Consider the following 13,302-nt stretch of genomic DNA (forward strand, 5'->3'; position numbering starts at 1 on the left):
TATGGCATAGGATTCAGCATTGCTACCTTCCAGCTTGAAGACCTCAAGTGCTGTTGGATGTTTTTATCTGTTCTTGCATCCAAACATTTCCTCAAAGGTAGCATTAGTGCAAACTGGAGATGTTAATAGGGATGTGAAAGGAAAAGCAGAATTAGTGTAGAGGGTACCTGATGGTTGGTGTCAATGCAGTGGGCTGAACAGTCTGTTTCCATGTAGTATGACTATGATTCTAACAGCTTACAAGATACAAAATCTCCAACGCAAGTGCTGTGTAAATAGAAAGCTCAACAGGTAGTCATGGAACATATAATTTTTATGTGTTGGAGACTACAAAAAATACTTTAATTTCTTTAGAAGGAAGTTTAGTGGTAAAATGGCATTTTAGCAGTATAAACATGTTCAATTTGCATAATTCTAGGATAAATTTCTTTTACACACAAAATTATTAGAGCATTGAATATTTTGCCAAAGGAAGTGCTTAAAGTAGCAATGGTCACCTCTCCCCACTCAGTGATAACTTGCATTTATTTAGAATTTTGACATAGCAAAATATCAAAAGAATTTGCAGAGATATTCAGTCAGAGAAAATTTTGGATTCTCGGTCCTTTGAATAAAAGAACAAGGGACAATCAGGTAGCAAAGTGCTGGCCCTCATCATTATTTTAAACATACAATGGACTATTTGGTTTACTCCGGCTCTGTCTTAATTATTTTCTCACTAGTTAGTGTTACCAAAACGTGTTATTTATGGCTGATATATTTATAATACATTTTAATATATTGATACATATATTTTGATATATTTATGATACATTTATAATCTTAATCTTATAATCTTATAATTCAACAAGGCTATTTGGGACACTCTTAAAGAACAAAAATGGATCAAGAAAATAGTTGGGGTTCCCTTTGTTTATTCAGTACACTATGCCAGTAAATTGGGACAGGACACTGTTGCTCAAGAATTTTTAACTATAAAGTTAGTTGTGTGTACTTACATGGCCATTAGATGCTACACCGTGCTTAGAGCGATCAATTTTTAAGCAGCATTATTTGGATGTCTTCGTGTTCAAAAAGCAGTGATTTTTGTCACTGATAGTTGGCGAGAAATAAGCATGAGACAATTCGGAACTGTTTTGCTTTCTGTGGTTTCAAGCATTTAGGCTTGGAGGTGTGAGAAATGGGCAGGAGTGAAATTGAAATGATTTCACTTCTTCGACAATTGGGAACTACTAAAAATTTGGAAGTATCAACAATCATCTTGAATGTTACAATGAAGATTTGGAGGATGCAACTGTCAAAAGCATTGTATGAAGGCAGTCCATTATCTGCACTAGGAGTCTGTGCTGATTTTGTTCACTTATAGTCAATCAAAACAACCTAACAGCATACAATTCCTTCTATTAGGAACTAATACCGTTTTATAGTACTGTAGTGTATTAGTAGTGTTCTAATTTGTTCTGTATTTTATTTAAATACATAATTTGTTACTCAGTTAATACTAGTTAGTGTTTTTATACCTTTTTAATTATTTCCATTAAGTTCAGCTAGTTGGGCAGCCAGTTAATTGAGTCAAAATGTCCCAATTAACAGGAATCCACTGTAATTGCTTCAGAAGAAATGGAATGCACCAATCTGATATCCCCTTTGTATTTCTGAGTCAACACTGAGCTTATATATGGTCTATTCTTGAAGACATAAGCACATTGGAGAGTATTTTTTGTATGCAAAGGAATACCAAAACTACAGATCTTCTGCAATAACTTCAATGTTTGTAATAACCATGAACACATCTGCCACAAAATCCATTCCAATCTATAGAGCTATATTTGCTTTGTAATAGATCATGCAGGTATGACATTGAAAGTAATACTGAGGAACATGATCAAGCCCTAGCAGACGAACAGATTTCATTTTCCTTGATTCATGTAACTTCTGAGGGCTGCAGTATTGCTGTTAATAGCTGAGGTTAGATGTCTAAAAGCATTATTGTTAAAAGTTCTCTGTGTAATGACCTTGTCTGTGATATAAAATAGAACAATCGTTGCAATTTAATAAACTGATTAATGCTATGTCAAGTTTAACCATGCCAAACTTTGAAATCTTTGAAATTATTTCAACAGAGTTCACATTCAGCTATCTGACTGCTGCTCAAACTTAGTGTGCTTGACAGTGGAGACCTACAACTCAGCTTTTCCAGATTCCTTTGAGATTTGTGTTGTGAAAGAACCAGAAAAGCAAATTTACCCCATAAAGTCTTTTGAGCCAAGTACTTAATGGGGCATTTTGTGGAGGAGTAGAATATACAATGACTATTGCTGGACCTTAGTGTACAATTGGTCAATTGTTTATTTTTATTTATTTAGAGATACAGCTCGGTAACAAGCTCTTCTGCACCAACGAGCCCGTACTGCCCAGTTACAACCGTGTGACCAATTAACCTATTAAACCATATGAATTTGGAGTGAGGGATGAAAGTGGAGGGCCTGAAGAAAACTCACACATTCTATGGGGAAGATGTAAGGAGACTCCTTTCAGAGGATGCCAGGATTCAACCCTGAACTCCAACATCCCAAGCAGTAATAGCATTGCACTAACTGCTACACTACTGTGGTGATAATTAATGCACAGACTTATGAAGGGCGCCATGTCCAAAAGCTTTCTTCACCAGCCTGCCTACCTGTGACTCTACTTTCAGGGAACCAAGCAGTTGAATTCCAAGATCCCTCTGTTCTGCAATATTTAGAGCCCTGCTGTTCACTGCGAAAATCCAACTTTGATATGACCTTTCAGAATGCAACATCTCAATTTCTCCGAATTAAAACTCCATTGCTGTCATAGTTTTCTCCATTATTGATGTTACTTTACTTTATTATCACCAAACAATTGATACTAGAACATACAATCATCACAGTGATATTTGATTCTGCGCTTCACGCTCCCTGGAGTACAAATCGAAGTAAATAAAATAAAAATTTAAATTATAAATCATAATTAGAAAATAGAAAAGGGAAAGTAAGGCAGTGCAAAAAAACTGAGCGACAGGTCCGGATATTTGGAAGGTACGGCCCAGATCCGGGTCAGGATCCGTTCAGCAGTCTTATCACAGTTGGAAAGAAGCTGTTCCCAAATCTGGCTACATACTCTTTGTAAATTCCAAGGCTACAAAGTGAATTTCACCAAAGGTTCAGTGAGTGAGTGGCTGCCACTATGTTGCCTCAAGGTCATGATGCATGTAAAACTTGAGTCTCCAAAGTTCATATGTAGTCTTCATTAAGTTAACTAATTTTGGCACACTCCAAACACAGTACTCTGACTTGGAAAGTACACATAAGCATGTAGGACAAAGCCAAAAAATGATACTTGACTAAAACAGTGTACATCTAGGTTCATTCTTGGAAACTAGCAAACCTGGATGAATCCCAAGCAGCCCGTGGAGACAATGTCATCAGAAATAAAGAGATTTATGATACAGAGTACAGTGAAGTTGTGGGTGGGGGAAGGTACGGTGTAGATTTCTACGAATATCAGCTTTACCCTGACCTAAATAAGTTTGTTACGAGCACCAGATGATTTCAAGACATCAGCAAACACATTTTTAACTATTTCATCTACTGGAAGAGAAATGCCCACAAACTCTTGATTTTTATGCGCTTGCTCCTTCACTACAGATGGGAGAGAATTTAACATTTTTGATAAACTCTCTGCTACATATACCAACTTTATCTTATAACATTCAGCATCTTTTCCAAAGTCTCAAGTGACAGTCTTTTCTCTGATACGCTTGAAAATGTATTATAATAGTACTCACCTTTCTTTCTTGTAAGGCTTTACTTTGTCCTTCACTTCCCTGAAGACATGCTCTACTTGTCTTGTCAACATATCATGTCGGAGACGTTCTAGCAAGTCAATCATGTTATCAAAGACAGAACTTTCAAATGATGCTAGCTGGCCAAGCTGCAGCTCAGTCATATTGTTGTTCACTCCACAAGCCTCAAGTGCTGCTTGCTGAAGCTGGAGGAAGAACTAGACAAAAGGAAAAAACATTTCTGAACACGGAGAATAATCTCTGATAGAATTCCACCAAAAATATACAACTTATCCCATCTTAAGCAATTAAAAATTCAAATGTTTCCCAATACTTCTCAATATTTATTGCAATCTATTGGCACTCAATTACTACATAGAAATGAATATGTCTAGTTAAAAAATCATATTAATTGCAATTTTAAATTTTCATGAGGATACAAGAAACTCCAGATGCTAGAATCAGGAGGAAATTCTGTCAGAGCAGCTTAGTGGTATGAGCAGAATCTGCAGGGGGAAAGGACTCAGGTGAAAACCCTGCATGACCTGATGCACAGTGTCAACCCAAACCATCAGTAATTCCTTTCCCACCACAGATACTACTTGGCACACTGAGTTCCACCAACAGTTTACATTCAATTAAAATATCAAATCTTTTGACTGATTGATTAAAAAGACTGTAAGTCGAACAGTCTCTTGATTGCACCAGAAATCTTCCTCCCATACCTCCTCTTACCTCCCCACCAACTGTGTTTAGAGACTACAAATATACATTTAAAATATTGCATTAATAATTAGCACACGATCTATACAGATGCTTAACTAAATGTATAGTTTATTGGGGTTTCCTTCCAAATCAGTATTAAATCAAGATCATTCCTGCCTGTTCTGATATTTGGTGAACTCTCATCAACAATCATCTCTAAAGAGTTAAATGCGGAAGGCATGGTTAAGAAGTTTACTGCTGATTCATGAAAAAGAACTGATCAGGTGGAAATAAAGTGACAGATAATATTCAACTTGTAAAGCTGCAAGTTATATAGAAACCATCATGCCAAGGCAAAAAAAAATTCTGAGGAATGTTGACAACAGAAGAACTTGGAGTTTATGCCCAAAAATGCCATAAGGTATATAGAAAGTTATATGGTAAATGGGATACTTTCTTTCATTGACTACAGCACAGAATATAGCAGCAGGAAGTTAAAACACTAGATAGGTAACAGTAAGTGTCTGAAATTCTAGACACCAAAATAGAAGAAAGATGTGATAACATTATTATCCAGAAAATGGTAACAGATATATTAAAATAATTTACAATAATAAGATGGTTAAATATGTTAAACATTAATAAGTCCAACATAAATTGCAGTATGAACATTGTTTAAAATGCAGCTTAGTTTCAAATGGCAAATGTAAAAGTGTAAAAAAAAGTGATAATGAGTAATTACACATAAAGTCAGTAGGCATGCGTTTCTGTAGATCAGAGAGAGGTGAGGGCAATGCAGATTAAAATATAGAAAATACTTTAAAACATTTAAATAGAGCTTAACTTGAGTAGTTACAGAACTTCCCAGAAATTATTCGTTTGATTTATCAAGACTGCCATGGAAACAGCCACAAGGGATGGAAGAAAAGGACATGTTGGGAATGTTTGAGGGGAGGTCACAGAACCTGGAAGCAGCTGAGGCAGAAGACCAGGAGCTGGTTTGATGATCTTTCCCATAGTGTGGAAGCCTGGCAATGTAGAATTGGCAATAAAAGGATGATTTAGGGACTACTGACCTTATCAGAGACAGCAATAACAAGAGCATAGATTTATGGTAACACTGAAGGATTACAGGTTAATTGATTCAATAATGAACTAGCCAGTCATCCACTATTTACAGAACTGTATGTGTAAGCACCTGCCACATTGAAGGTTAACATAATGACTGAAAGATGAACATGATTAGGAATGATAACAAATTAAGCCTGACACAATATCATAATACTAAATTCAACCGATACCCAATCTATTTTACTCTATTAGCAAACTGAAGAACTATAACTATTATTTTGAAACAAATGTATTCTTTCTTGCTATCAAACACAAATTTTCATAACTATTATTGGAGAGATATGAATGTTCTTACTACATTATCTGCCCAGTCTGCCAATACTGCAGCTATATAGTTGACAGCATTTAGAATAGCACAGTATCGGGATCCGAGTGGCGAACGGGTTTCTTCCTTCATCACTTGAGTCAGACGAATCCTGAAATCATCAATAAGCTCCTTCTGCAGTTCCAAAAACTGAAGTTTTCTGCCATCTGTAGGAAGACCCTTATATCGGTCTGTTAAGATAAAATGTAAAAATGCAGCTATTCAGCAACTGTTTTTTAAAAAATGGAAAGAAGTTATCAACTATCCAAATAACTTCGTTAGGTTCTTTGGATTTAATATATTCATATGCTTTCTAATTTTAATTTAATATACAGATTTATTACCAACATTAATTTAAATTAAAAGGCTTATCCAATGTTACCAAAAGATTCACCCAGCAGAATTTTAAATGACAATGTTGCCTTTTTACAGATTAAGTTAAATATAAAATGCACTTATTGAAAATTAACTAAAAATAAGTTTGTGAAATAAAAAAAACAATTAGTTTGTAACAGTTTCTAAGTAATATAATGAAAACAATTTACTTGACCTCATACTCATCACCCTGCCTAACTAATAGTATTATATGATCAATCACAGCAAGTACTTGAAGAAAGGGCTCCCCTGATCAACATGAATGCTGTGCTGCAGAGCAGAATTATTTCTGTGCTATATATGACAGATCTAACAGGCTAGCACTGGGAAAATAAAGCACCATGAGCTAAAGGTGCAAAATTGTATGACACCATAATCTAAGGTTTCACATCCCAGGGTACCTCTTATATTTTCATTAACATCAAACCAGTAATGCAACTTTCATTTGACTGTGTAGAAAGTCATGTTAGCAGAAATGTCAAGTATTCATTAAAATGAAACTACATCGTGGCTACCTAAAGCTGAAACTCAAACATCACAAACTAGAGTTAAAGGTAGAGAGTCCCAGAACTAAGAACTCAGAAAAGACTTTGTTGTATTAGCATGTTCAATGCAGAAATGTATTGGACAAAGACACAAAAGAAAGAGAAAGGCCAATGCTTCCCCCATGGTTATCCTTGGAGTAACAGCAAGGCAAGCTGAAATTTCCAAGCACCTTCTGCTAAGTGAGCAATCATCCCTCTTTCCATTAACATCACATCAAACAAAGTCAGGAATCAAAAGATTGGGCATGGTACAATTAATGTTTTGAACTGTATATATTTCAATGCAAGAAGTATTGTAGGAAAGGCAGATGAGTTCAGGGCATGGATCAACACATGGAATTAGGATATTGTTGCCATTATCGAGACTTGGTAGCAGGAAGAGCGGGACTAACATCTCAATATTCCAGGATTCCATTATTTTAGATGCAACAGAGCAGGAGGGATTGAAGGGGCCGGGGTGGAGTTACTAATCAGGGAAAATGTCACGGCAGTGCTTGGTCAGGACAAACTGGAGAACTCATCTAGTGAGGCTTTATGGGTGGAACTGAAGAATGAGATAGGTATGACCACATTAATGGGGCTACATTACACACCACCCAACAGTCCGTGTGATTTAGAGGAACAAATTTGTAGAGAGATCGCAGACTGTTGCAAGAAACATAAGGTAGCTTCAACTTTCCACATATTGTCTGGGATTCCCATTCTGTAAAAGTTTGTCAAATGAGTTCAGGGAAGTTTTCTTAATCAGAACACAGAAGTCCCAAAGAGAGAGTATGCAAATCTTGATCTCGTATTAGGGAATGAGACAGGGCAGGTGACAGATGTTGGTGTAGAGAAACACTTTGCATCTAGTGAAAATAATGCCATTAGTTTCAAAGTAAATATGGAAAAAGATAGGTTTGGTCTGTGAGCTGAGATTCTAAATTGGAGAAAGGCTAAGTCCTGACGAAGGGTCTCGGCCCGAAACTTCGACAGCGCTTCTCCCTATAGATGCTGCCTGGCATATGAATAAAAAGGAGAAACCTTTATTCCCTTCTTCCTGTCCCAATTCCTGTACCAGATGCCTGAAATAATGAAGACAAACATGCCATTCACTTTCTTCATCAGCTTGTCACACGTTACCACATTCAGGGGAATTACATACTTTGGCGCTTAGGTCTCACTGTTCCTCCACACTACCTGAGCCCCTGTCATAAACTGTGTATGCTGCATCCCTTTAACTTTCCAAATTGCATCACTCTGAACTTGACTGAATTAAATTCCATCTGCCATTTCTTTGCTCAATTTCCCAGTTAATCCAGATCTTGTTGTAACCTAGATCCCATTGTAATCAAAGACCCTCCGTCTGGTCAACAGTCATCCAGTAACAGAACTTCAACATTCACCTGCACTCTTATAGTTAAGTATTGTTCCCAGAAGCAGTGAGTTGTGAATGCCAGAGGGGAGAAGAGAGAGTAATTGCCAAGATGAAGATAGGCAAAATTGATTGCATATAAATATAAATGGTATTGATCTGATACTCATTAATGAAACATAGTTGTAAAGAATCCCAGAATTCAGGATCAGGTTTATCACCACTGACATATGTTTTGCCATGCAGTGCAATGTAAGACAATTACAAAACTAAATAAATAATGCAAAAGATGAATAATGAGGTCGTTCATAAGTTCATATACAATTCAGAAATCTGATGGTGGAGGGGAAGAAGCTGTTCTTAAAACACTGAATATGGGGTTTTCAAGCTCTTGTAGCTCCTCCCCAAGAGCAGTAAGGCCAAGTGCGCGTGCCCCGATGATGAGGGTCTTTAATGGTAGATGTTGCCTTCTTGAGGCACTCCTCTTGAAGATGCCCTCGATGGTGGGGAGGGGTGTGCCTGTATTGGACCTTCTGAGTTTACAGCCATCTGCAGCCTCTAGTAATCCAACATATTGGAGATTCCATACCAAGCTGCGATGCAACGATTGAGAATGCTCCCCACTGCACATCTATGGAATTTGCTAAGGTCTTTGGTGACATACCAAATTGCCTCAAATTCCCATACTGAGTTTCCAGTACTTAAGAAAGGAATGATTCAGAAAACTACAGAACATTCACCTAACATCAGTAGTAGAGAAAAAATCTAAAAACTATTATTAAGGAAATAGTAAAAGGTTTTCCAGAAATAACAATAGAATTGATCACAGGCAACAGGTATTCATGACTGACATACTGTATCTTAGGGACTTCATAGGAACTACCAGAAGATTATACGGTGGAACAGGCAGATGTGGTGTATTTGAACTTTTGGAAGGTTTTCCATTATGTTTCCAACCGAAGACATTATTAAACAAAATCAAATCAGAGCACATGGTATTGGTGTGACACACTGGCAATAGATTGATTAATGAAAAGAAATCAGCAGGGATAAACAGTTTGTTCTCTGATTGGGAGGCTGGACTTGTGGAATGTTGCAAAAATCAATGTTGGTGCTCCAGTTGTTCATAATCTATAGTCAATGATTAATACATCTTGTAATATATCCAAGATTGCCTTTGAAGCAATGCTGGATGGCAGTGTACGTTGTGCAAATAGAACACAGTAGTAAAGTGAATCATAAATGGAAAACAATGTGGAAATTTGTAAAGGCATCAATTTTAGTGAGAAAAAAAGCAAGAAAACAAAGTGTTCTTTAAAATGGTGAGTGACTGAAGAATGCTGGTGTTCAGCTGAACCTAAAGGGTCTTGATTAATGTTTCCTCTAATGTGTAATGACCAGTGTGAGCAAAAATCTTGTTCTTTGCAAGTTTTTTGCCCAGTGACAACAAGTATGCACTAAAATTTATATTCATTTATTGTATTCATTTTAATAGCGAGCAAAACACTGTCAATAAGAACTTTGATTTTCTCTGGGTTTAATTGTTTTCACTCTGGTTCATCCACAGTCTCACAAAACATACGTAGCTGGACTGTAGTGGGTAATGAAGGATGTTCTCACTGGAGCTTCTGCACACTGTCCATATGTGATCTGCTTGCTAAATGACGCTTTAAAATGAAGAGTTTCCAAATCCCTCTCCACTTCTTCCCACTTGAAAATTCTCCAGCAACTTTTGCATCATGACAGTACACGTAGTTAACACCAGATTCTGTATTGTACATGAGTATTTCTCGTAGCTGCATGCTCCTGACCTCATGAGTTTTCGGTGTAGCAATTTTCTACTGTTTCATTACGCCATTCTGCTTTAAATGAACTAGCAGTTCTTTTGTGCTTCATGCCATTTGTTTTAGAATTTGATATTATGAATCAATAATTTCTTCAATAAAAACAAAAAGCCAGTTCTAAAATCTGCAGACAAATCATCACAAACTCCACACTGTCAACACATCCGCATCAGAAATCGGAAAAAGTTGGAAATAGATTCATATTTAACTATGGATTGTTGGAATAATTAAATATATAGCTGCATTCCACTTGAAAAAATGACTTATAATTTAAGAAATGAATATGATATATTTTTGAAAATTTGGCACCCCTATCTACAAAAGATAGGATTAAATATATAGGTCCATTGAAGATTAAATTATAAGTTATTTGGGGAAAATAAAAACTAAAGTTATTTTGAACTCCATGGAGCATGTGGGGATCCTCTGATATCCAGGCAATCTTTCTATCTTTTTTCTTTTTTTCCTTTTTTTTTCTTTTCTTTTTTTTTCAGATAGGGATCTAAGGGGGGGAGGGTTAAAGGGAGCGGGGAGGGCCAATATTAATTTTTCACTATTCTAATATTCTATTCATTTTATGTAATTCTCTTAAAAATTTAATTAATAAAAAAATTTTTAAAAAGAAACCGGAAAAAGAAATGTGATTGCATATGATCGTGAAATATACTTAATGTGCCAATGAGGTAGAGGGCGACAACTTTGTGAGTAGTTATTTTGTGCAGTAGTTGCAAAAGATAGTGTGTGAGCACATGATCTTTTCCTTAGACGGAACACTGATTTTGATATATGAATTACTCACAGTTAATAGTCAGCTGTAGCAAGAAATTATAAAGGCAAACAGTATTGACCTTATTCAAGATCACTTGGATATAAGAGCAAAGATATCTTACTGGAATCAAACAGTACCCCATACAGGTCAAATCATAGAGGGATCAGAAGTGGAGAGAGTGAGCAGCTTCAAGTTCCTGGGTGTCAAGATCTCTGAGGAACTAGCCTGGTTCCAACATATCGATGTAGTTATAAAGAAGGCAAGATAGCAACTATATTAGGAGTTTGAAGAGATGTGGCATGTCAACAAATAGACTCAAAAATTTATATAGTTGTACTGTGGACAGCATTCTGACAGGCTGCATCACTGTCTGGTATGAAGGGCTACTGCACAGTACTGAAAGAAGCTGCAGAAGGTTGAAAATCTAGTCTGCTCCATCTTGGGTACTAACCTACAAAGTACCCAGGGCATCTTTAGGGAGCGGTGTCTCAGAAAGGCAGCATCCATTATTAAGGATCTCCAGCACCCAGGGCATGCCCTTTTCTCATTGTTACCGTCAGGTAGGAGGTACAGAAGCCTGAAGACAAGTGATTCAGAAACAGCTTCTTCCCCTCCGCCATCTGATGTGTAAATGGACAGTGAACCTTTGGACACTATCTCACTTCCTTTTTAATATGAAGTATTTCTGTTTTTGCATGTTTTTAAAAATCTATTCAATATATGCAATTAATTTACTTATTTATTATTATTATTATTAGTTTATTTATTATTATTCTCTCTGCTAGATTATGTATTGCATTGAACTGCTGCTGCTAAGTTAACATATTTCACGTTACATGCCAGTGATAATAAACCTGACTCTGATTTCCTGATGTGTGGAAGGATTGTTGCAACAGAAGGAGTGCAACCAAAATTCACCAGCTTCATTTCTGAGACGGGTGTAGTTAACCATAATGGCTCTACAGCTCTCTGGAGTTCTTAAGAATCAGAAGTGATCACACCAAAACACACACAATCCAAATGAGTTTTGACTGGGTAGATGCAGAAACATCAGCTGCAGTCTTTAAGACCATGGATCATAGTCTCGAAATAAGGGATCAGAAGGCAGTAAATCTGTGGAATTTTCTACCCGAGAGAGCATGGAGGATCAGTTGTTCAGGATATTCAATACATTCAGATATTTAAAGATTTAAGACATATGAGTTCAATTAGGGAAGTGTCACCAAAGTAAAAGATCAGTCATAATTAAATAGGAATGGGGAGAGTGGAGGGAGTCAAATGACATACTGGTGCTTCTTTTTTTATGTTTTGAGGAAGAAAAATCAGTGAGAATAGTCACCCTTCAGTGCCTGGAACTAACCTCCTTAATCACATGCAAAATTCAAGTGAGCACCACCAGCTATCAACTCCCAGATGAGTACAGCCATACCCTGCAAAAAATTTATAAACCTTCAAAGTCAAGCAGAGTGCTTGACCACTAACTTTAATATACAATCTCTCAGTTCCACAAGGGCAGCAATTTAATAAAAACATCAGACCTCTCTTCAGATTTAAATTTGTCACTGGATCAAAACTTTGGAAATTTCCTTCTAAACACCATCTTGGGCTCAGAATAACAACACAAAGCAGCAAAACGAACATCATTTCATTCTATGATGGACATAAATGTAACCTTGCTTTACTCAGTTTCAGCGCATAACTAAGCATTTTGGTAAAAAAAAATGACCACATTATTCATAGTAACACTGTTACTTAGAAAATCGGATGAAGTTGAAAAATGACCCTCCCAGTTACAAATACGTGACTCACTGAAAGCTGTGATGACTGTAACTAACTTTGTATAAAACAAATCATTAATGATTATTTCAATACTGAAAAGCTATTAGACTTTTGTTATGTGGTAAAATTCATTAAACCACACATTTACCAGACAAACAAATATTACAAACTGTTGGATGATTGCTTTTTAAATAGTTTAACAGACAACTACTTCTTTCAATTTTAGGATGTTGCATCATATTTCAATGAAACTGGAAGTTTGAAGGGAGCATGAAGAACAGAACCAAGTATATTTTAAGGCAGTACAATTCACAGAACATAAGCTAAAGGCACAGTGGGAATTGGGCACCAGTGAGTGGAAGGGGAGGTAGAAATTGAGGCCCTTGCGTGTGGATGGGGGTGTGGGAAATTTGGCGCAAGTGAACACTCATGGACTTGAAGCCCAGAACCCTTTCTAGTGGTCAGGGAGGCGTGAGAACCTCAAGCCTGGCTAGTGAGTGGGGAGCACAACAATGCTGCTGCATATAGATAGGGAGCAAAGTAACTAGGCAGGCAGCAGCAAATGAACGTGGTGCACATAATCTAGAGTTCTGGCTAGTGGATTAGGAGCACAGCAACTAAAGCCCGGCTAGTGGACAGAGAATGCAGCAAATAGAATCTGGTAAATGGCATGCAATGCAGCAAACAT

At 36.8% G+C, this 13,302-nt stretch overlaps 1 protein-coding gene across 1 annotated transcript in view; it reads right to left on the bottom strand.

The window, feature by feature from the left end:
• rint1 (RAD50 interactor 1) overlaps positions 1-13,302 on the bottom strand; it is a 51,379-nt gene that overhangs the window by 11,221 nt on the left and 26,856 nt on the right. Inside the window, exons 9-10 of the mRNA XM_059987167.1 lie at positions 5,940-6,139; positions 3,812-4,026 (exon numbers count right to left, since the gene is read on the bottom strand). Of these exons, the coding sequence (XP_059843150.1) occupies positions 3,812-4,026; positions 5,940-6,139 (415 nt within the window). The remainder of the gene's footprint in view (positions 1-3,811; positions 4,027-5,939; positions 6,140-13,302) is intronic.

This window comes from Hypanus sabinus, chromosome 13 (genome assembly GCF_030144855.1).
Source record: "Hypanus sabinus isolate sHypSab1 chromosome 13, sHypSab1.hap1, whole genome shotgun sequence".
In the NCBI taxonomy this organism is placed as follows: Eukaryota; Metazoa; Chordata; class Chondrichthyes; order Myliobatiformes; family Dasyatidae; genus Hypanus; species Hypanus sabinus.